This window comes from Dasypus novemcinctus, chromosome 9 (assembly GCF_030445035.2).
Source record: "Dasypus novemcinctus isolate mDasNov1 chromosome 9, mDasNov1.1.hap2, whole genome shotgun sequence".
Lineage (NCBI taxonomy): Eukaryota > Metazoa > Chordata > Mammalia > Cingulata > Dasypodidae > Dasypus > Dasypus novemcinctus.
Genome location: NC_080681.1, coordinates 96,855,780 through 96,880,692, shown reverse-complemented (window position 1 = coordinate 96,880,692; position 24,913 = coordinate 96,855,780). Strand labels below are relative to the sequence as shown.

Below are 24,913 nucleotides of genomic sequence, written 5' to 3'. Positions count from 1 at the left end.
GGTAACTGGGAGGAAAGGTTAAGATTTCACTTCGGATGTTTTGAGTCAGGAGGCTTCCAGGAAAAGATCCCTGAAAGGCAGGTGGTTAAGGGTTCCGGGGCTCCACTGGGAGATGGAGATGGGGGCACCATCAAGAGGTGACTGGATAAGAGTGCCAGGGGAAGCCACATAGAAAGAGACGTGGAAAAGCATTTAAGAAATCAGCCCAAGAAATACCAACATTTAAGACACAGGCAAAGGAAGAGAAGCCTGAGAAGGAGGTGCCAGAGCAGTAAGGAAAGCTGGGGGCAAACCAAGTCATAGGAGCCCAGGGAAGAGAACTTTTAGGAAAGCTCCTTCTGGATTCTTCCTGTTACTAGTCCATGGGCAAGGGATTTTCCTCTCTGGGACCCAGTTTCCTCATGTATAAAATGGAAACATGAATGACACCTCACAGGCTTGCATTGAGAATTTGAGGAAATAATGTAAATGAAGAGCTCAGCACAGTAACTGAACACAGAGCAAGCACTCATACAAGTTTATCAACAAGAGGAGGCAGTGGTTGGTGGTGTCATATGCCAAGAGACAGGGTAAGACAATGGTTCAAACTGCCCACTGGTTTTAAGAATGTGGAAGTTGCCGGTGACTTCAGGGGATTGATGGCAGTGGGTCAAGAAAGTGAAGACAGGGCATATATAGCCCACTCTGAAAAATGTATGAATGACTGGTTTCCAGGTTTACATGGTATCCATCTAGCAGGCCCCCCGCCCCAGTCTCCCAAAATTCCATTTAAAGCATAAAGAACTGGAAACCCATAATATCACCATAAATTAGCCCTGATGGCTGATTTCCAGAATGGTAGGTAGGGAGAATATTTCTACCTGTGATGAAGGCACTGGAATTAGATTGAAAGTGCAATTGTATGAACCCTGGGGTTATGCAGCTCACAGACTGACATTGCCTCCCAGTCTAAAAATAACTTAAAAGATCCTTCATCCCTCCCTCACTTTCTGGCCCTGAATAAAAGCATGGTCTTTGTCAACTGGACAATGCACGACCATCATTCTACCACATAGATGTTTTTTTTTTTGAGGCAAAGTGCTCTTTCCTATCCCTGGGAACGCCTCTCAGCCTAAATCCACTCGGAAACCACAGCTCCCAGGAAAGACCAGGACACAAAGGGGAGATGAGTGATGAGCATCCTGGGAGGTGGTGCAGTCTCTGTGAGATACTGACCAGGGCAGAGACAGAAAGAGACCTGGATTGTCTTTTTTCATTATTATTATTTTTCTTGAACTTTACTCATTGAAAGCATCACAGAATATAGAGATAGGAGAAGGTTACATTTCAGCCTGGCAGAGATACATTAGATGAATGTCTGATAAATTCTGAAAATGGAGCTAAAAACTGAACCCAAGCACCTGTTCTCCAGCTATATGCTTGTGATGAGATTGAGCCAGCACCCAGGTCAGGCCAAGAGTGCAGTACGCACTACTGGAAACCTACCCCATACCCATGTTTCCCTTCCCTGTTGGCAGAGCCCAATTTTGATTCAGGGTCCCTCAGATGACTCAGGTAAATTCTGACAATACTGAGATATTTGTATGTAATCATTCCCTTTGCCAGTGATTGGTTTAGGGGTGGGCTTATAATGCAGTATGACCAACAAGAGAAGTCCTCTGAGAGGAGAGGAGTCCTGAGAGAGTGCTCTTGCACTCAAAAAAGCTACCTACAGGAAGTGGACTTGGCCCAGTGGTTAGGGCGTCCCTGTACCACATGGGAGGTCCGCGGTTCAAACCCCGGGCCTCCTTGACCAGTGTGGAGCTGGCCCATGTGCAGTGCTGATGTGTGCAAGGAGTGCCCTGCCACGCAGGGGTGTCCCCCACGTAGGGGAGCCCCACGCACAAGGAGTGCACCCGTAAGGAGAGCCACCCAGCGCGAAAGAAAGTGCATCCTGCCCAAGAATGGAGCCACCCACACGGAGAGCTGACACAAGATGACACAACAAAAAAGAAACACAGATTCCTGTGCCGCTGACAACAACAGAAGCTGACAAAGAAGAACATGCAGCAAATAGACACAGAGAACAGACAACTGGGGTTGGGGGTGGGGGGTGGGGGGTGGGAGGGGGGAGGGGAGAGAAATAAATAAATCTTTAAAAAAAAAAGCTACCTAAAAAGAATGACTCTTTTCTGCCTCTGGATGGTAAGGATGTGATGTCTGGAGCTGCTGCAACCACCTTGTCACCTTGAAGGAGTCACCCTCTGTGTTAAGGATGACAGAGTGGAAACATAGAGAAGCTGGGTCATGATGAACTGCTGAATTAACCAAAACTGGAAGTACACAGTCTTCTTAGGTGAGCTGAGTAATCCTTTTAGTTAAAGTCAATTAGATTGAGACTTACTGTTACAACCACTCAAAGGACAAGCCATACATCTTATTTTTTTGGCAGACACAAGCTATCTCCTTGTTCAAGAATAAGTAAACCGAAAACACTAAAAAAGAGGGCATACGAAAAAAATGTTTCAGAAAAAGGGAACAGGAATTTTATTCTGAAGACACAAGAGGACCAAACGTCTAAAAGTGATTTAGTGTGACAAAGTAACAAGTAAGGTGATTGCGAGCAGAAGGCCAGGAAGAGAGAGCAGGTGAGGAAGAAAAAGAAACATGATGAGATGAGATAAAAATGAAGAACGTGAGAAAAGCTCCTAGGGACACCAAAAATGCATTGAAAAAACTGAAATATTGAAAAGAAAATTCAACACAAATTGTGGTGGTTTGGAGTTGTATTTACCCCAGAAAAATATGCTCTTAAACTTAATCCACTCCTGTGGTGTGAACCCATTGTCAGGAGGACCTTCTGATGACGTTACTTCAGTTAAGGTGTTGCCAACCTCAATCAGGATGGGTCTGAATTCTATTACTGGATCCTTTATAAGCAGAATAAAATTCAGACAGAGAGAAAGCCATGGGAAGCAAGCAGCTGAAGGTCAACGGAACGCAGAAGAGGAGAGGCCAGGGAGGCCGCTGTGTGCATTGCCTTGTGACAGAGGAGCCCAGGACCAAGGATCACCGGCAGCCAGCCCAAGTGCCCGTCTTCAGAAAGAAAGTGTTGCCTTGATGATGCCTTGATTTGGACTTTTTCTTAGCCTCAAAACCGTGAGCCATTAAATTCCCATTGTTTAAGCCAACCTGTTGTATGGTATTTGCTTAAGCAGTCAAAGAAACTAAAACACAAATATACCAGGAATTTTAACAACTACAAGCAGAATGAGAGACTTAAACCTATCTCAGACTTTGGAACATTGAGTAGACAAAAAGAAAGAAATAGAAGAATTGAATAATATATATACAGATAAATATGGATATGAGAGAGGGAGAACTAAGCTGCAAAAATAATAAAATAATAAAAACAAAAATTGCTTTAAAGGAGCCATGGAATAGTTAAAATTTTTACCATATCTTAGACCTACAAAGGAAACCTCAATAATTACCAAAAAAAGTAAAAATTGTACAGTCTTTCTCTAAATGGGGCAGTAAAATCGGAAACAAAAAGATAAAATAAAAGCAAGTCACCTGGAAATGAAAACATATCCTCTAAAATAATGTGAGTGGAGCAGGTATAGCTCCGTGGTTGAGCATGTGCTTCACATGTACGAGGTCTCAAGGTCCTGGGTTCAATCCCCTGGTACCTCCTTGAAAAAATAAAAATCAATAAAATAAATAAAATAGTATGAGCCAAATTACAATTTCAGAAGAGCACACAGGTGTAAATCTTTGTGACCCTGGATTAGACAATGGTTTCTTGGGTATGACATCAAAAGTATAAGCAATGAAGGAACACACATACACTGGACTTGATCAAAATTAAAACATTTGTGTTTGGATACAACAGCAAAAGCACAAGCAATGAACAAAAACTATATAAATTGGACTTAGTCAAAATTTAAACCTTTTGTACTTTAAAGGACACTACCAAGAAAATGGAAAATAACCCACAGAATAGGAGAAAATATCTGCAAAGCATATATCTGATAAGGATTTTGTATTCAGAATATATTAAAAATTCTTATGACTCAACAATAAAAAGACAAATAACTCAATTTTTTAAATGGGCAGCGGATTTGAATAGACATTTTTCTAAAGAATATATACAAATAGTCATAAGCTATGAAAAGACGGTCTCCCTCATTAGTCATTAGGAAAATGCATATCAAAACCACAATGAGGGAAGCAGATGTGGCTCAAGAGATTGGGTTCCCGCCTACCATATGAGAGGTCCCAGGTTCAGTTCCTGATGCCTCCTGGAGAAGGCAAGCTGGCCCAACCAGCAGGAATAGCAAGCTGGCACAGCAAGACAATGCAATAAAGAGACAAAGAGGAAAGGCAACAAGAGACACAACAAAGCAGGGAGCGGAGATGGCTCAAGTGATTAAGTGCCTCTCTCCCACACAGAAGGCTCTGGGTTCGGTTCCTGGTGTCTCCTAAAGAGAAGATGAGCACACAGCAAATGGACACACTGAGCAGTCAGTGACCTCAAACAATGAGGAGTGTGGGGTTGGGGAAATAAATAAATAAATCTTTTTTAAAAAAACACAATGAGGTACCACTTCACACCCACTAACTTGGCTTTAATAATAGTAATTTTTTAAAAACAGACAATAACAAGATGTGGAGAAACTGGAATCCTCATGCATTGCTGAACAAACTGTAAAGTGGTACAGATGCTTTTGAATAGTCTGGCAATTTCTCAAAATGTTAAAATTTTTCCAAATGACCCAGACATTCCACTCCTAGGCCAAGAGAAAAGAAAATACATGTTCCTATAAAACCTTGTACACGAATGTGCACAGCTTCATTATTCATAATAGCCAAAAAGTGGAAACAACCCAATGTCCATTAACTAATGAATGGACAAGCAAAATGTAGTATAGACATACAGTGTCATATTATTCAGTCATGAAAAGAATCATTTTAGTTTCCTGGCTGTTAAGCACAAACACCATGCAATGGGTTGGCTTAAACAATGGGAATTTATTGATTCATAGTTTTGAGTCTAGAAGTTCCAAACTGAGGCATCAGCAAGGCAATGCTTCCCCCCTGAAGCCAATGGTATTCTTTTTTTTTTTTATTTTAAGATTTATTTCTCTCTCCTCCCCCCCCCCCCCAGTGGTCTGCTCTCTGTGTCCATTCGCTGTGTGTTCTTCTGTGTCCGCTTCTATTCTTGTCAGCAGCACCCAGAATCTGTGTCTTGTTTTGTTGCGTCACCTTGCTGCGTCAGCTCTCCATGTGCGCAGCGCCATTCCTGGGCAGGCTGCACTTGTTTTGCACTGGGCGGCTCTCCTTACAGGGGACACTCGGTGTGCGTGGGGCTCCCTACACAGGGGACACCCCTGCGTGCCTGGCACTCCTTGTGCACAGCAGCACTGTACACAGGCCAGCTCACCACAAGGGTCAGGAGGCCCTAGGGTTTGAACTCTGGACCTCCCATGTGGTAGGCACATGGGCCAAATCCACTTCCCAAGACTATAGCGTTCTGTCAGCGTTCCTTGGTTCTAGGCTTTTCTGTCCTCTCCTGGCTTCTTGGTTCTCTTGACTTCTGCCTTCTGGATACTCACTCTGTATTTTTCTGTTTGACTTTCACTCTGCTTATAAAGGACCCCAGTAATCCAGATTAAAGACCAATCTGATTCATTTGGGCCACACCTTAATTGAAGTAACATCTTACAGAGATCTTATTTACAACAAGTCTATACCCACAGGAATGGATTAAGTTAAAGAACACACTTTTCCATGGTACTTAGCTTCAAGCCACCACAGTCCTCTCTCTGGACTCCAAAAAGACATGCTCCTCCAGCATGCAAAATACATTCATTCCATCACAGCATCCCAAAAGCCTTATGTCATTTCAGTAAAAATGCCAAAAGTCTCATGGAAATTGGTTATGGGTGTGGTCTGTCCTGGGGCACAATTCCACTCCATCTATGGACCTGTGACTCCTAGAAAATCAGTTATCTGCAGCTAGTATACAATGGTGGGACAGGCATGGGATAGACATTTTCATTCCAGAAAGGAGAAATTGGAAGGAAAACAGGGATCACAGGTCCCAAACAAGTCCAAAACCCAGGTGGGCAAACTCCCTTAGATTTCAAAGTCTGAGAGTCATCTGAGGACCTATATTTTGTCCTCTTGGCCTGACGGAGTGGCAGACTCATCCCTTCCAAGTTCTTGCACAAATGCCAGGCTCTCCCTGAAAACTGGTCCAAGCATCAGGATGGTGACACCACAACACAGGTCCCACCCTCTCAGAGCACTTGGGTGGCAGCCAGGCTCTCCACAAACGCTGGGCACAGGCCCTACCATCTCTGGGCACTGAGGTCACAGTACTTGCCCTGAAAAACAGGGCAAAAGATCCATCCTCTCCAAAAGCCGGAGTGAACCTATCTTTCCACACACACGGGTGGGCCTGCTTTCTTGGCCCAAGGAGATGTCTTTGCTCCAGACCTAGGCTCTTCTGGTTCTGCCCTTGAAGTCATTCTTCCTTCAATTTGTCCCTTCTTTGGTCTCCTTCAGTCCAGGCTGGCAGTGGTTCTGTTCCTACAAATTTCGCAAAAAATTTGTGAGCAATTCACAGGGGTCCAAACCACCAGACAACAGAACTTTCCACAGATTCTTCCCACATAACTGCTTTTCCAATCCTGACGTCCACTGAAATGGCTGAATGGATCCGTGGTCAGTTAAACCCTCACATGGAGCCCTGTCCTTTGGGGACTTACTTCTAGCCTCAGGGCATACTATCTGGATAGGCTCAAAATTTTCCAAACCATCAGTTTCTTATTTCTGCTTAAGAGTTCGATTCTCAGCTTACCGCTTTCCTCTCACATTTTACTATAAACTGCAAGGAGAAACCAGGTTGCACCTTCCACACTTAGCTTGGAAACCTCCTCAGCTAAACATCCAAATTCATCACCTTCAAGCTCTGCCTTCCATCCAATATTAGAACTCAATTTTGCCAAATTCTCTGCCACTTCATAACAAGTAATGTTTTTCTTCCAGTTCTAAAGAACACATTCATCATTTCCTTTAAAATCCATATTTCTACTACCAGTCTCTTGAAAGCGATCTAGGCTTTTTCTGTCAAGTACCTCACAATTCTTCTAGACTCTATCCATTACCCAAGTCCAAATTTTCCACATTTTGGGTATTCATGATACTAGTACCTAACTTTTTCAGTACCAAAAAAGTTTTAGTTTTCTGGCTGCTAGACACAACCACGCAATGGGTTGGTATAAACACATTAATTGAAGTAACATCTTAAAGAGATCTGTTTTTACAATGGGTCCATACCTATAAGAATGGATTAAGTGTAAGAACTTATTTTTCTGGGGTACATAGCTCCAAGCCACTACAGGAATGAAGTACTGATACATGCTACAACTACATGAACCTTGAAATATGATATTAGGTGAAAGAAGCTAGAGACAGAAGTCCATATGTACTATAATTCCACTTCCATGAAATGTCCAGTACAGGCAAATCCATAGAGGCAGAAAGCAAATTAGTGGTCAACAAAGGCTGGAGGGAGGGGGTAGGGGAGTGGAGAGTAAATGTTAATAGGTGTAGGGTTTTTTTTGGTGGGTGATGAAAATGTTCTGGAATCAGATAGTGGTGGTGGTTCCATAACCATGTGAATATATGAATAAACCACTGAATCATATGCTTTAAGAGGGTGAATTTTATGGTATGTGAATTATATCTCAAAAATCCTACTATATTAACAATACTGATAATATTATATGCAAAAATTTATTATTGGATATGACCAAAGCTGTACTCAGAGGAAAATTCATAGGCTTAAAAAAGTAAAACAAAAAACAAGCACTGAGTACACTTAGAAAATGACTTAAGGAAAACATGAAGATAGTATTAATAAAGATAAAACCATAAACTAAGTGACAAAAGTAAAGACCAATGGAATTGATAAATTCAAGAGTTGCTTCTTTGTCATAACTGATATAATAAACAAACTTCTCTCAAGGACTATTAAGAAAAAAAAAAAAGATAAAAGTCACGAGCATCCAGCATCAGAAAAGAGAAAGTAAAGTTAACTCCAGATATTGAGGAAAGTGTTAAAAATATATTTCTGGGCTAAAAATTTAGGGAAAGATTATCAAAAGATTTTCTAGAAAAAAAACAAATTAACAAAACTGATTTGAGAAGAAGTATGATAATGAGAAAAAATGAGTAAATCATCTCACTGTTCCTCCCCCTAAAAAAGATACAGAGCCCAGAAAGTTTCCCAGGCAAAGTTTTTCATATCTTCAAGGAATATATAATTTTGCTATTTAAACTGTTCCAAAGAAGAGAAAAAAAGATTCTTCCTGATGCTTTTTACAAAGTCAGCATTACCACAGCATCAAAACTTGACAAAGAACACACAAAAAACACTAGACCAATTTCACTTAGGAATGTAAATGGAAAAATCTTAAACAAAACATAAGCAAATGAATTCAGCAAAATATTGAAAGAATAATACATTCATATCCAGTAGAATATATTCCAGGAATGCAGAGATAATTATCTGAAAAATCCATTTAAAAATTCATCATACTGAAAGGTCAAAGGAGAAAGAATTTGTGGTATCTTGAAAGAAGCTTAAGAAGCATTTGATAAAATTAAATCCATTCCTGATTTTTTTTAAAAAGTTCAGCAAATAATGGAAATAGGGGATAAAAGCACAAGGCTTTGGTGGTAGATAGCCCTGGAATCAAAGACCAGTCTTTCTACTTAGTGACTTGGGACAATGTACTTGGCCTCTTGGATCTCAGTTACATCATTTGAAAGATTAATATCATTCCACTTAAATAAATTAATGTAGAAAATCATCTTGCACAGTGCCTAAGACAGAACAGTACTCAATCAGTTGAAGGTTAGTAATTTTATTAATGAAATGGAAACAGAAGATTATTTCCTTAACATGATTTTTAAATTCATCTATATCAGAACAACAATTAAGACTGCTAATAGGAAATATCAGATAGCTATCTGTATGAAAGGGTCTTACAGTACATACAGATAAATATATGGAGATAGGCAGAAATCTGGACAAGCATCCTCTAAGATATTAAGAGTTTATTTCTGCGTAACAGGATTATAGGTGCCTTTTTCTATACTGAATTTTAAAAGGTGTAAATGCAATAGCAATGTTAAATCACAGTAGAGATAGTAAAGAATGCAACTGTTGCTCCAGAAAACCCAGACAAACTGGGAAATCTTTCCCAAAAGGCAAAGGCAATGATAAAGAAAGTGACAAGATTTGAGACTCAAAAAACAGTTATACAACCTAAGGCTTAAAGATACACTTAAGAGAGATTTAGGAGCAATTGGAAGTTCTAATCAAAGCAATTATAGAAGAAAAAAATTTCCTGACTTAGAAAAATCAAAATCAAAAAGTTTACTGCGATCCAAACAAATTCAATGAAAAGAGATCCAAATGGTTAAAATTTTTGTTTTCATCAGTAGGTTAAGAACTTATCCAAAGATCCATTTTTTTAAAGTTATTTGCAAAAGAATAAAAATACCTCTGGCCTCAAACTTCTCCTCTGCAACACAGATTGCCAAAAGACAAGAAAGTAGGGTCACAGACCAATGTGACTTTCCTGTGTGTTAGCAAGAGAAAGGTCTTCTTAGATATGAAGACTCAGAAACCACATCACTCGTCCTTCTTGACAATATTACTTCACAAAGTACCCAGCTGAGTGAGACAAATCAAAAGTTAATTTCAAGAATAAGGAAGGCTAGTGATATAAAAGGGTGTAGGTCTACACTTACTTATTTCAACCCCAGACTCTGAAATGTGACTGGTAGGTGCTGGCAAGCGGATTCTCCCGCCACCACAGCCTGAACCCACCTGCCTGCTCGCTCTTTCCCAGCCTCAGCAAAGAGGGTGACCGTGCCGCAAAATCCTCGCGGAGGCCCACTCAGGGTCACACGACGGGACCCCTCTTTCTGAGACAGAGGAGAAGGTAGAATTCTGCTTCCTATTAACATTTTTGGAAAGGGAGGCCAAAGATTAAGGCACTGTCCACCTCTTTTTCTCTGGGAATTTAGAGGCTGGGTTGGGTATGAAGCTAAGGTTTCCCGCGAGGTCAGGGGAAGGCGCAGCGCCCACAGCCTACTGCCTGAAACGCTCACGTCCTCTCTTCACCCAAATCACCAGAGCGCCCCAAAGCTCGCTCGTGGATTGTGGAAAGGGGGCTGACACTCGACGGGGGTCACCGGGGTCAGTTTATTTTTGCGTTCACTTCTTCTAGTGGAGAGACGCTGGGAGGAGCTTCTTTCGAGGCGGGGCGGCCTTTACACAGAGCGTGGTTATTCGGGGTGGCTGCGGGGGGCCACGCTCCCAGTAGGACCGACGGAGGCGGCTTGGGGAGGGCGCGGGGTGTGGAAGGAAGGGGGTGACGCGCAGGAGTGGGGACTGCGTCCGGGCGCGCGGGGCGGCCTTACCCCCGGGCCCGGTGGAGACGGTGACCTGCGCGTAGGTGGCTCCCGCGGCGGCCGCCGGGCCCGAGACGCCGTTGAGCGCAGCGACGCGCACGGTGTAGCGCGCCCCGGGCCGCAGGTGCAGCAGCGTGGCGGCGCGCTCGCGCAGCCCGGCCTGGCGCGGCACGAAGGCCACGCGCGGCCCGCACGGCTCGCACGCGCCCGCCGGGCCCTCGCGGCCGCAGCGCAGACACAGCAGCGAGTACGTGACGTCGGAGCGGCCGCCCGAGTCGGCCGGCGGCAGCCAGCGGAGGCGCAGCGCCAGCGGCGAGCGGCTCAGGCTGTACTGCAGGTCCCGCGGCGCCGACGGCGGCCCTGCGGCGGCACAGGGGGCGCGGGCGCGGGCGCCGTCAGCGGGGCGAGCCGGGGGGCGCACGCGGGCGCCAGAGGGCGGGCGGGGTGGGGACGCGGGGGTGGCGGTGGGGATGGGGCGGGAACGGAGGGGCCGAGTGGCGACCGCTGCGGGGAGGTAAGGGCGCGGACGCCCCACTCGGGGATCCGCCAAGAATCCCTACCTCATCCCTTCCTCTGGACTTGCCTGTTGCCCTGGTTCTTCGGACCCCAGGTCCCGGGCTCCATGCCCACCCGAAGTCCCCTCCGCCCTCGCCCTCCCGCCCCCGGCGGCTCGCCCGTCCCCTGCCCGCCCTCCCGCTCCCCAGGGCGGACACCACGCCCTCACCGACCCCTCGCCCTGGTCCTCACTGACCTACCCCTCTCTCCCCCCACCGGAATACGGCCGGGAGCGGGACTCACGGGTGCAGGACGCCGAGGGCGGGTCGGTGGGCGAACGCGCATAGCTGTCCTGGCACACGCAGAAGGTGGAGGCGTTTTCCAGGGCCCGGCTGTGCTCTGGGCACGGCGAGCAGAGGGGCCGCCGCGGGGACACCTTGTAAAACCCTGGGGGACAGGCTGCGGGGAGGGGCCGCGTGAGCAGGAGAGGGCTCCCCCTCCCGCAGTTTCTCTGTCCCCTACTTTTCTTCCTGCCCTCCTTAGAGCGGCATTTATCTTCTTGAATTGTGGTGCAGAAAGAGTCAGGGGCCTCGGCTACTCCAGGCCTGCCCCATGGGGTGACATCTCCTAAATGAACAACCCAATAAAGCCTAACTTTTCCCAAGCAACTAGTGTGTGCCAGCAACACTGGAGTGTTTTACTTCTGTTAATTCATTTAAGCCCCACACCAGTCTGTGAGGTATGTACCTGATCCCCAAAATGAGGAAACTAAGGCTCAGAGAGGTTAAGTACCTGCCCAACGTTCCACAGCTGAGATTAGAACTCCATGGTGAGACTGGTTTCAGAGTTCAGAGTTTTCACGCATCACCCCACCATACTGCCTTAATGCCCTGTGGAAGAAAATGAGCCCGCTTCACCCTCTTCCCTGTTGTCGAACTTTCTAGGACGGTAGCAGTGCCTCCAAAGACTGTTCTACAGTTTCCCAGGGACAAACACACACACACACCCCACTTACATAGAGGCACTCTGAGAGCAACACACACATTGATGTCAAAGCTCACCGCCCGGCTACCACCATCCCTTGAGGGCTCATGCACCAGAAATCCCCAGCTCACACCCTTGGTTTCAGTGTGAAAGTGGAGCCAGCTAGGTGGAGGGGGGAGGATGGAGAGGGCAAGTTCCCTGGCCCACGAGGCAGACCTGCTTCTGGTCTTGACACCTGCCCAGGCACTTTGCTGGGCTCCGTTCGCTCGCCCTACCTGAAACATGGTCCTGGCACAGTTGGTAAGAGCACAGCTCTTCTATTGCAGTGATCTAGGTCTCCAGCTGAGTTCCACCACTTGTTTGCTGTGTGACCTTAGGCAACTCGGTTGACCTCTCTGAGTAGAACACCTACCTCAAAGCTTGTTGGAGAATTAACTGGGATAAAACACACAAGTTGCTTGGTGTAGTACCGACTACATTTACACAGTAATGGTAGTAACTACTGCTCCTCCCTCACAGATCTGAAGTGGAAACTGCTAAGCACCCACTTAAATTTTTTTTTTTTTCACTAGCAGGGTCTAGGAGGGGAGCAGTGGCTCCTGGCCCCTCCTCTCAGAGCTTGGCTGGTTCTCACCTTGTTCACAGGCTCCCACTGGGTCTCCTGTGCCCTCCCCTCTGGCTTAGCCAGTGATGGGAGGATGGCAGCTCTCCAGCATGGTGTACAGCAAAAGGGATGCAGGCTAGACCTTGGGAAGAACTTTCAACCTGCCTGGGAGATGAAGGGAGAGGACGGAGGATTTCCACTGCCTGGAAGGCTTAGGCTTGGGACAGTCTGTCTTGCAGAGTCCTCAGCAGCCCAATCTGCGGGAGGCCCTCGGCACCCTAGGAGCCTTCTGTGGTCTCTGCCTTCAGAACGAAGGATGGGGCCAGAGGGCATCACGGTCTGGTGGGAGCAGCGACCCGGGCCAGGACTCAGAAGGCCTGGGTTCCAGTGTTAGCTCTGCTCTCCTTGTTCCTCTCTGGCCTCAAGGAACCATCCATCAAATGGGAGTAATCACCCGGGCCTCCCACTTCCCTTGTGAAGAAGAGATCTGTTTGCAAGAACCCACAGGGCGGGGAAAGAGTGCCCGAGGCTGCCTTCCCTTGTGCTGGGGATGTCTGGCCGTCAGGGACTGCACTAGTCGTCATCTCTACTTTGAGAGGCTTCCCTTTTAAAGGGGTTTGTGTTGGGGACAGACTCGAGAAGTGACTCCTGACTGCAGGCCTCTGTGGCCCCCCTCAAGGTCAGAGTCAGAATTCCCCAGGTCATCCAGCTCAGCTCCTCTGGCCTGGCCCCCCTGCAGCTTTCGTGCCAGTTCCCACAGCCCGTGCTCGTGCACTTTGCTGGTAAGGGGGTGCCTACCCCGCCCAGGGCTGCCTTTGCTGAACGGCGCTGGCAGTGGGAAAGTGCTGCGAATGGGGAGCAGCTCAGCCTTCCTGCCGTGAGCCCCTCGCCCTACCCCATCGCAGGGTCTCACTGTGCCCTCTGGAATCTCAGCTGCTTGGGTCCCTCTATTCCAGGACAGTCCTGAAGAGATTGGAAGGCACAGGCCATATGTCCTGGTTTCCCCCCAAGGGAAACAGCTCCAATTCTTTTCAATAATTCCTCCAGTGGCTTGGAGAGGAACAAAAAGGGGAAAAGAAAATCTCAGCTCATATCCCCTCATCCACATCCATCTACCTTTAAAGAAGGGTCTCCGTTCTTGGCTGGAGAAGACACTTGAAAGGACTTAGCTTCTAAATACAAATCTGACCATTTCACTTCCTAAAACCCTCCAGGGGCCCCCCACTGTTACTCGCCCTATCCATGTCACGATGAACTCTTCCTTTCACACCCCGGGGCCTTGTCCTCTAATGTCTTATACCCCTTCTCTCCTGGCAAACTCCAAGCCTTCCCTCGAATCCCAATCACTTCTCGCGTGAAACTTCCCTGGTGTCTTTTCCAGCTCCCCAACCCCCAAGATAGAGCTGGTGCCATTGCAAGTAGCCTCTGTCCCATCTCAGCCCGGGGAGAGAGAGGTTAGCAGAGCTGAGAAGAGAGACCAGGCTCCTGAGCAGCTCTCTCTCATTTTCCAGAGTGTGGATCCAAGCCATGTCCTCCCGTCCCTGATCCATTTGTTCTACAAATATATATATATTTGCATCTACTTTGAGCCAGGCCTTAGATGTTCTAGGCCTCAGAGACACAGCCGTGAATAAGATGGAGAAGGATCCCACTGTCTAATGGTTCAGATACGCTCCCTCCTACCCCTCTGGGGGAAGAGAGGCCATCGATAGGTGATTCCCTCAACATCTGCCCATCAAACCCACAAACACCTCCACCCACGCCCATCTTACCTCACCTCCTTCCCTCCAGACGCAGAGGCAGGGATGAGCCGCCTCCTGTGAAGGCCAGCCTCGAACCTCCACCCTGGGCCCCTCCCCTAACCTCCTCAAACGTTCCAGCAGCCGAGGCTCCTCCTGTAGCTTACCTGCCCTCTCTACTGGCTCCTTCTGGTGAGATGTACCAAGGGTGGAGCAGAAAAAGCGGTCCATTTCAAGTATAGGCAATTAGGGGGTGCACTGTCTATAGAGTATTTAAAAGCAGTAATAAAACTGACTGAAAGTTGACCTGCTTTTTATTAGCACTATGTGCCAGCAGTTTTAATGGGCAGACAGCCTCCACCACCTCCCACTTGGCATTCAACAAACTCTATGACTTCCACATATAAAGAAATCTCTCAGCCTTTAATCCAGGGTCCTTTTCAGGTTTCCAACCCCTCCTTCCCGTTAAAATGCTTAGAGAGTTGTTTACATTCCTTAACTAGTGCCTCAACTTCCCTCATCCCTCAACCGACTGCAGCCTGGTCTCTCTCCCCACCACTCAACTGACACTGCTGTCACCAAGGCCACCAGTGCACTAGGCCACTCCCTCCTGGACACCTCCATCTCCCTTGCCTGCCATGATATCACTCACTCCTGGCTCCCCTCCAAACCCTGCCATTTTCACGGGCTCCTTTCCTGCTGCCTTCTCCTTGAATATTGCTGTTTTTGCGGTTTTGTGAGTCTTCCTCATTGGCCCTCTTTCTTCTTAGTCCACGTATTCTCCCTGGGCTGTACCAACCACACCACAGCTTCAGGTAACATGTGTGGCTGGTTAACAATCACTAGGCCAGACCTCTTTCCTGAGCTCTAGATCCACTTTCTCTTTTTTTTCTTCAAGATTTATTTATTTATTTCTCTCCCCTCCCCCCCCCCCCACCTTGGTTGTCTGTTCTCTGTGTCTATTTGCTGCGTCTTGTTTCTTTGTCCGCTTCTGTTGTTGTCAGCGGCACGGGAATCTGTGTCTCTTTTTGTTGCGTCATCTTGTTGTGTCAGCTCTCCGTGTGGACGGCGCCATTCGCTGGGCGGCTCTCCTTACGGGGCGCACTCCTTGCGCATGGGGCTCCCCTACACGGAGGACACCCCTGTGTGGCACGGCACTCCTTGCCCACATGAGCACTGCACGTGGGCCAGCTCCACACGGGTCAAGGAGGCCCGGGGTTTGAACCGCGGACCTCCCATGTGGTAGACGGCCCTAACCACTGGGCCAAGTCATTTCCCCAGATCCACTTTCTAGCCATCTCCATTTGAAGGCACCCTAGACACCATAAATTCATCTGTGTCCTATGTTCTCTACCCCAGCAAGTGGTGCCTCTGTTTACTCAATCTCCCAGAAGCATATGAGTCAAAGGGGACTCCTTTCTCCTCCTGTGTTACATGGTCACTATCTCATTAACATTCTCGTGTCCCTATGATCTCTTACTTCAGATCTCATGCTCTTTCTCCTGGACTATTGCCCCATCTTCTTCCTTTATCTTCTGGCCCCTAATCCTTCCTCCTCCAGTCCCTTCATTGCAATTGATGCTCAGGTGACCTTTGGAAAAGACGAATCTGAGCATGAGAGGTCCCAGCTTCAAATCCTCCCCCTCAGTCTAAAGCATAGAGTCCACACTCTTTATTCAAATGTTCAAGTCCCTTCATGATTTTCCCCTGCCCCTTTCCAGCCCCATCACTCTTCAAACCCCCTACATGCCCTCTGCTCCATTCACACTGATTTACTTACTGAGCCCCAACCACATTATGTTCCTTCCTGCCTCCAAGCTTCCACACACAAGCCCTTAACTCAAAATGCTCTCCACTTCCTGGGAAAAAAAGGTCGGCATCTCTGGGAAGCCCCCTCCACTCATAAAGTTGGGCTGTCCCTTCTGCAGGCTCCCTCATCTCTCTTCACACTTATTCCACTCTATTATAACCACCCATGTATTCAATACATCTCCATGTAGCATCTGCCATTTACCAGATCCTGTCATAAGCACTGCGCCTGCAGAGACTAAGACTCAAGAAATTCCTAGGCTAGTGGTGGAAACACATAGAAGTAGATCGCTGCAACACCGGGGGTAAGTGCAGAAATATAGATTGCAGTGGGTGCTGGAGAGCACAAAGGTGGGTCCCAATCCTGCCTGGAGGGCTTAGGAAAGTTCATGCATCTGAGTGCCTTACTAAATGACAAGTTCCCCCAAGGAAGAGATGGTGACATTTATCTACATACATAAAGTAAGTCCTCAGCATATGCAGATGGCATGCCTTCAATTCACGTTGAATGAATGATTGAGTGAAGGAATGAGAGCAAGTTTAGTCACTTCCTCCTGTCTTCCCACCACTGTTTAGCCCTGTTATATACCACCCTCTTGTGATTTTTAAAATTTCACACCATTCCTTCTAGGCTGTGAGCTTCTCAAGAGCTGGGACCATATCTGACTTGTTTCTGTTGCCCTGGCACCCAGAAAAGGGCCTGCTTAGAGAAAGCATCACTTGATCGTTAAGTGCACACATCCATAACCGCCTTCTTACCCTCAATCCCAGAGCCGCAGAGAGGGAAGAAAAGGGCCCCACAGACCTGAGAACCCAACAGCATGGAGGGTGTCCTCCAGGGGACATGGTGACTCCAGTGCAGGCAGAGTTGAGCGACCTTACTAGTCATCTACTACTACCTCCCAATATTTCTGGAGCTGAAGAATCCCCTCTTCCAGCCTCTGATGTGGCTATTGTCAGTGACAGGGAGCTCATTACCTTTAAAGCAACCGGCACCACCAGCCCACAGCTTCAGCTGCTGTAGAGTTCTTGTGTATAGGGGAAGCAGCATGGTGTAGTAGAATTTGAGAATTGGGCCAATCTGGATTCACACCCTGAACTCCCATGTCCTATCTTTGCAGGTGAGGTATTAACCTCTCTGAGCCTCTGTTTCCCCATCTGTGAAACAGATAATAATGGGCCCCTGTGAGGCGTCCATCACAGTTCCTGAAATATAGATCCGAACGCCCCTTCTATGGAGCCTAATTCATCTCCACTAACTTCACCCACTGGTCCTGGCGGCACTCTCCAGGAGCACCAGGAAAGATGGGGGCTTGGAGCTCCAGAGCCCACAGCTTTCTACTCCCCCTCCTGTCGCTTTCATCTACTGCACACTCTCTGCCAACTGCTACCTGCGCTACACTCCCACCCCACACCCCAGTCCCCTTGATACCTTCACAGATGTCGCCGCGCTCCTGGAATCCCGCACTGCAGCTGCAGCGGCCCACGGGCACCAGCCACTCGCCATCGGCGCCGCAGTGCATGCGAGGGGGGCTGCCCGGCTCCCCTTCAGAGTGCGCCACGCACGTTCCGGTCACCTCCACCAGGGTGGAGAAGGCGCCCTCGGCCGCGGTGGCTGGGAACGCCGCCAGGCCCCGCACGGTGGCGCGGCACTGCTTGTAGTAGACACGCACCGAGACTAGCGCCACGCATGCGCCCACGTCCTGAAAAGCCAGGTGGAAACCCCGCCGGCTGAGCGGGCCGATCTCGCGCACCTCTGTGTTCAGCTTCATCTTGCGCTCGCCGAGGTCGCCCTGCGTGAAGCTTTCGTCCGCCGCGATAGTGTCAATCTTGCGAGGTCGGCTGCCGCCCGGGCGCGGACGCCCGCGGCCCAGGTCTGCCTCGGTTTCCAGGTAGTAGACGTTGAAGGTCTCCTTGCAGGTGCCGGCGGCGCCGGGGATGCTGCTGCAGTCGCGCAATGTGAACTGCAGCTCCACGAAGATGCGCTGCCCGCGGCCGCGGCTGATCCAACCAGTCTGCAGCCAGTTGTCCTGGTTGGGTTCCAGCACGTTGCACACCTGGTAGGTGCGGATGGGCCTGTCGCGTTCGTCCACACCGCTGATCTCCTCCCACTGGGGAGAAGAGCAAGGATGCGGCCAGTTCAGAACCAACGCCCCCAGGCAGTCGAGCCCAGCTGGTGACTCGGGCTGCGAACCCCCTACCTCATCATTTTGCCTTCTCCTGCCCCACCGCCATACCATGCACACCCTTGGAATAATAAGATACAGAACTGGGAAAGACTTTGGAGACCACAGAGTCCAATTGTTAATTTTATAGATGGAGAAATTGAGGCTCCAGAGGGAGAAGGGCTTGACTAGGTATGCACATGAAAGTCAGTAGCAGAGCTAGAAATGGCACATGGATTCTCTTAACTCTCCACCAAGTGTTATTTCCACCACCCCAAGTTGCTGTCGCACAGCCACATCACCCCCACCCCTCCAAAGTTCCCAAGCCTTTCAGGACTCCAAGTCTTGCTTCTTTTATCAATGCATCAATTATCTGCTTGGAGGATCTACTGCTCACAAGGCACTATCCAGCACTGGCTCCATCCAGATGCTACATTTCTGTTCCTAGACTCAGCCAGTTCTCACTTGTCCTTTTTTAAATTTTTGGGCTGTCTGGATGAAGACTCAATGTTTTTTAAAAAGGCCTCTCTGGTTTGAAGCCAAGGCTGCTGGAGGCCACACTCTGAGGAGGCCCTTGCCCTGATGTGACCATGGGGCAGCAAAAGAGACTGAGTCCTCAAACACCAAAAGATCCCTGGGACAGTGAGGGAAAGATTTTTACTTACCCCATTACTTGGCAGTGCAGTCCAGCCCAATTCAGCTTGTGAGGCTTTGGAATCCAGGAGAATTACTAGAGAGGGGGGAGAAAGAGATATCAGAAAGCCAGAGGGTCAGTTTAGTAGGAGAGGTCACTTTCATCTACTCCTCTCACCAAGTTTGAGATCACTGCAAATTTGCTAAGAGGATGGAGAATGTGGTGAGAGACAGAGACAAGTTTTTACAACTCCATATCCCCAGGAGGGATTATGAGTAGCTCAAGTCCTTAGAGAGGTAACCACAACCATTAGGGAAGACGTCTGCATCAGTGGTCTATGGCTGCTTTAGCATTTATCACAAACATAAAACAACAAAATTTTATTCTCTGGTACAGAATTCTAAACTCAGCTTCACTGGGCTAAAGTCAAGGTATCAGCCAGACTGGTTCTTTCTGGAGACCATGAGGGGAGACTCCATTTCCTTTGCTTTTTCAGTTTCTAGTGGCTGGCTGTATTCCTTGGCTTGTGGCTCCTTCCTCCATCTTCAAATAGCATTCCTCCACTCTCTGTTTCCATCATCACATCATTTTCTCCTATGATTCATCCTTCATTTTTCTTATAAGGACCATCGTGATTACATCAGGCCCATTAGGATAATCCAGAATAATCTCCTTATCTAAAGATCATTAACCTAATCAACCAGCAAAATCCTTTCTGCCATATAAGGTAACAGTCACAGGTTCCAGGGGAATTGGACATAGACATATTGGGACGGGCATTATTCACCTTACTACAGAGCCCACGAGAAGTTTCCTAAGGCTGGCTCTAAAATTGGGAGACCCAACCTTCTCAAATTCCCTAAATTATTTGTGAATGCCAAGAAGATAGAGTATGAATGTATCGGGGGTTCCTTGACTACACCCCCAAATTCACTCAGACTCAGGGACCCTTCTGAGGTCTGGGGTCACCAGGGTTGGAGGAGACTTGACCCTTCCTTTGGGGGGGAAATGATGTGGAGAGACCCTACCAGCAACAGGAGGAATAAAAAGCCCTCATCTCCTTGGCCAGCCCCTTTTCCAGGGGCTTAACACCTCCACTGCCTAGGAAAGAACGTCAGGGGTCCTTTTCTATGCAAATACATGGCCCCTCCCACACCAAAGAGGCTAGGAGTCACTTCCTTTCCACAGGAGGCATCAGATCAGCAGTCTGCATGCTGCTGTCAATATCAGTCACAGAGAAGCACTGTTTTGGACAGCACAGCTGGCAGCCCAGAGACAGGAACCTGAGCCATTCCCAAATCTTGGAAAATTACCCATATGGAGCTTAAGCAAGGATGTGGGCTGCCAAAGTGAGGCTCTCTAAGAGAAGATTGGCCCCAGAGGCGTCGGTGACAGTAGCCAGGACCGCAGACAGCGTCCCGGTTTCTGCACAACTGACTGCACATCCGAATTTCGTATCGGCAGGCATCAAAGATGCACCATCCCACCAACCCGGCGGTGCACGGCGCAGATTCCAGCTCCTCAGGATTTAGCTCTGAGAACTGCACCTGGCTACATGACGCCTCTGGATTCAGTTGAGCGTACAGCTTCCCCAAATCCAGCAGCAGAGGCAAGAGGCGGGCTCGGGTGCCGCGGGCAGCCCCAAACCTGACACCACGGACCTGCGCGGGTTCGTCCGCTCTTGGGGTTTAGCACTGCGGCCAGCGCCCCGACCAGCATCTGCCGCTGCGCGGGGACGCAGCCAGCCCGACCCTATCCCGGCTGCTCAGACTCCATCCCGTCCCCTCATACTCCGATCTCACCTCCGCATCTCCCCGTCTCCTCCGCTGTCTTCGCCTCCCCGCCCCCACACCTCCCACCTGCAATTGCTCAGCCTGTCCGTCTCTCCGGCCCCTGAACTGCCGCCTCTGGCTCCCGCGGTTCTTGGTCTCTTTCCTCCCCAGCTTCCCAGGTCCTCAGCCCTCCCCCCGGAGCCCCAACGCCCCCCTCTTCCCCATTACTTGGCCACCTTTTTCTCTGTCTCTCCAGTTCTTTGCTTCCTGCTTGCTTCAAGCCCTATCAATTTAGACTCCAGTCTCTCCAACGACTCCTTCCCCCAGCACCCCAGCTCCCCGGTCCTCCAGCCCCTTATCTTTTGATACCCCAGGCTTCGAGCACGGCCACCAGTCTCTTCACCTTCCTCGGCGGTCCCGGGCCGCCCGGGCCCCAAAAGCAGCGCGAGACAGAGAGGCATCAGGCAGGCGAACAGGCGCAGCGGGTGTGGGCCGGCGCCGGTCTCCATGGTCTGCGGACGGAGCTGTCAGTGCGGCGGCGGCTCAAGCCGCGCCAGCCCCAGCACCGCTGAGCAGTGCCCCCAGACCCCGGCGCCGGCTGGGGGCGGGGTCCCACCAGTCACCGTCATCCGTGGGGACCAATCACTAGGCACCGCCGCGAGAAGTCCACCAATCCCCGCCAGCAGAAGGCGGGGAGGTGGAGTTTCATAGGCCAGGGGTGGAACACTGAACCCGATGGGGGCAAAGAAGGGGTCCCGCAAGTCTTCAAACGGTGGGGGTGGGGCAGCGCGGAGCGCTCGTAGGGCTCCTGGAAGGAGGACGCGCTCGAGTCAGCAGCCCAGGCGCTAAACCTTAGTTCCCCATTCCTGAGAAGTAGGGGATGTGGGCGTGGCGAGAGCAGGGGCGAACCTCGAGGAGGCAGCGGCACTTGCAGCCTCTGACTAGCCGGGAAGCTCTCTTGTCCTCAGGCAGGAGTCGTCGGACTTGAGAGGTCCTGACGCCAAGCTCTGGGGGAGTGCCTCTATTTTCCAGCTCTTGGTCCCTTCCTGTGCCTTCTGTTCCTGGAGTCTCCTGGCTCGATCCCGCCTCCTTCTCTCCCCGCCCTCGCACGCGCGCGCGCACACTGCACACACACACACACACACACACACACAGCGCAGGAGGGCGGGGCTGAGCCCGACCCGGGAGCTGCTCGAGAAAGGAGAGAGAAGTGGGAGACCGGGTCCCACCTTACTGGCGTCTCCTCGGAGACTGGGAAACCATGTGGACGCCGGAATGGGGGCAGTGGTAGATTTTGCATGAACGATCGGTTCCCCGGGCTCTTGCTCCTGCAGCATTCCCCACACCCGCCCCCTTCCCCAGTCTTCTCAAAGTCTGGGGTTCCCGCCTTGGTCACCCCACTCCACCCACCCCAAGAGACTGGTGAGGAGCGCAGCAGCCGGGACTCCGAGGCCTCTGCCAGAGGAGTGGAGCAATCCTCGCAGAGTTCAGCGGGCGCTGAAGAAGCCGTAAGGAAACGTGGAGGACGACCTCTATCTAGTGAAGGTCATTCATGTGCGAGCTGAGGATTTAAGGCGATGGTGGTGGAAGGGACTGGGGCCCTCCAGGGCAAGGGAGGGGCTATTGAGCGCTACCATCCCGGCTGAACTTGAAGGGAGAAAGCTCCACCCACCTTGTGGCATTTCAGAGTCCTTTTCTTAGTGGCCCAACCCTTCTCCTTTGGAGGCTATAGTGGCCTGAGAAGCCTGGAGTATGAGTGTGAGTCCTGTGTTTACGTGGCCTGTGTGGTTTAGCTGTCTGTGCATTGTGCATATACGCAATTCTCACCCTCCAGCCAACACTTACTGAGCGCCATGGTCTGGATAAATTGCTCTGTTCCAGCCACAATCTTTATTTCCTTGAACACAGTATAAGGAGAATTCCAGGCATGGTAGACACTGGACCATTTACAAGCCGCTTTCACATGTCATTGGTTTGTGTGTGCTGTATGTGTGTTGTACACCTGCTCACTCACAGATAGGCTTGCAGGACAGTAGCAATAGGAGATGGGAGGTGGTAGTCTCCTTTGTTTAAGGAAAGGTCGTCAGGAGGGGCTGAGGTTCAACACCGCGTGGCCTGCTGGACCCTGCTGAGGAAGCAGGAGGTGTGGTGTCTGACTGCTTCTTGGATGCTGGCGGAGGCGTCTGAAATCAGATCTACCTGAAGGAGGGCTCTTACACCCCCACCTCCTTCCTATCTTTATTCTCCTCATGCTCGATTCTTCCCCTCCCCCTCCCCCCAGCGCCGGGAGATGGTATTTTTAGAAGCTGCTTAGAGACCCAGGACTCCTTTCATTTCAAAATTAGTCCTCACTCCACTACCCCTAGCTCCCCTCTTCAAAACCGGGTCCCCTCCTCTTGGCAGTCTCTAAGGCACTAGCTATGACTTCTCCACCTGAGCTTTAGAGACTTCTGCCCAGCCATTCTGACCCTAGGTGCTAAGACAAAATGCATACTCTCGCTGAACCTCGCATTCAGGAGCCAAACAGATGGGTAGGATTATCTGGGGAAAGCTACATAGGATGCCCCAGGGAGCCCTTGTCTGTCAGGAGCCTGATTCCTACTCTCTTTCACCAAAAACACCTGCTGGCACCTCGGGGAAATCGCCAGACCGAGACCCTAGAGATGGGAGGAAGAGAAGGAAGAGAAGGGGTGAGATAATCCTTCTTTTCTTCCTTTGAACAATTCGTTTATAATAAAATGAGACTGGCCTATGCAGATATATGCAAATTAGCCAGATCTTAATAAGAGTTGCTCCAAGGCAGACGGCACTCTAACAGGAGACTGCGGAATAGACTACTAAGTGAAGAAATCCGGTAGCACCTTAGAAGGAAACCAAAGCCATCATCCACCACACCTTTTAAAGCTGGAGGCCAGCAACCAAGGGCTGAACTAGGCACGTCCCTGAAATAGCTGTCAGGACCCTAGCCTTGGTGCTGAACTCTCAGTCTGGGGTCAGGGTTGGGCTGGTTTCTGTCCGTGGTGCTCAACCCATCAGATACAGCTGAACCAGGGGCTTCTCTGAGGCCGTGTAGCCCAAACTACCACTTCAGGCTCCACGACTCCTCATATAGCCCAAATCCAATGATTTGAGTCTCCAGGATCCCAGCAGCTTTCAGTTCCTAGAATAAAAATGGAGAGGTCTGGAACCCACATGGACCTCCTGTGCGCCCTTCTTCTCCTTCCAGTCCCCCATTTAGGTAGTAGAAAGGGAGTGTTGCTCTTCCTACACCCCACTATCTACTAGGATGGTGGAGACAACATATGTTGGGGCCGAGCAGATTAATTCAACCCCCAAATAATTAAGAAGTGGTCTTCCAACGGTCAGACCCAATTTTGCTGCAAACTTTCAAGTCACTGAAAATTACAAATATAGAGGTTAAAAAATTTGCCTCTTGGTGGCGGACTTGGCCCAGAGGTTAGGGCTTCCATCTACTACATGGGAGGTGCGCAGTTCAAGCCCCAGGCCTCCTTGACCCATGTGGAGCTGGCCCATGTGCAGTGCTGATGCACTCAAGGAGTGCCCTGTCACACAGGTGTGTCCCCCATGGAGGGGAACCCCACGCGCAAGGAGTGAGCCCTGTAAGGAGAGCAGCCCAGCACAAAAGAAAGTGCAGCCTGCCCAAGAATGGCACCACCCACACAGAGCTGACACAACAAGATGATGCAACAAAAAGAAACGCAGATTCCCATGCTGCTGACAACAACAGACGCGGACAAAGAAGAAAACACAGCAAACAGACACAGAGAACAGACAACCGGGGTGAGGGGGAGGGAAGAGAAATAAATAAATAAATAAATCTTTTTTAAAAATTTGCCTCTTTATGTTGTGCAGATGCAGAAAGCAAATTAAGCCTGGCTGGACATGGAAGGTTGACTCCTCCATAGAGAAGACTAGGATTGCACTAGAGTAATCAGGGCCAAGCCCTGTTCATAAGAAAGAGGACAGAGAGGGAGGAAAGAGCAGTTGGGAGCCCTATTGTTCAAAAGGACATCTCCAATTTTTCTCTTTCCTATTCCACTCCATCTCCCCCTTCCTAGTCAAGAGATGGGCTTATTTCTAGGACAAAAGACAAGCAGGCAACAATAACATGGCAGTTATAAATAAGATTTTAAACTGTATTTTTCTTAAAGGAAATATAAACATTTAAATTACTGCCTTTGAAAATTAAGCTGGGAAACCCTTTAAAGTGATCA

General features: G+C 49.3%; 1 protein-coding gene across 2 annotated transcripts in view; it reads right to left on the bottom strand.

Moving 5' to 3' along the window:
- EPHA10 (EPH receptor A10) overlaps positions 1-21,751 on the bottom strand; it is a 40,470-nt gene extending 18,719 nt beyond the window's left edge. For both annotated transcript variants that reach the window (XR_011649693.1, XM_058303857.1), the window contains exons 1-5: positions 21,082-21,751; positions 18,938-19,002; positions 17,540-18,218; positions 11,275-11,430; positions 10,486-10,836 (exon numbers count right to left, since the gene is read on the bottom strand). Coding sequence is in view for 1 of the 2 variants with exons in the window: in XM_058303857.1 (XP_058159840.1) it covers positions 10,486-10,836; positions 11,275-11,430; positions 17,540-18,218; positions 18,938-19,002; positions 21,082-21,187 (1,357 nt within the window). In the remaining variant the exon portion in view is untranslated. The remainder of the gene's footprint in view (positions 1-10,485; positions 10,837-11,274; positions 11,431-17,539; positions 18,219-18,937; positions 19,003-21,081) is intronic.
- Positions 21,752-24,913: the final 3,162 nt, after the last annotated feature.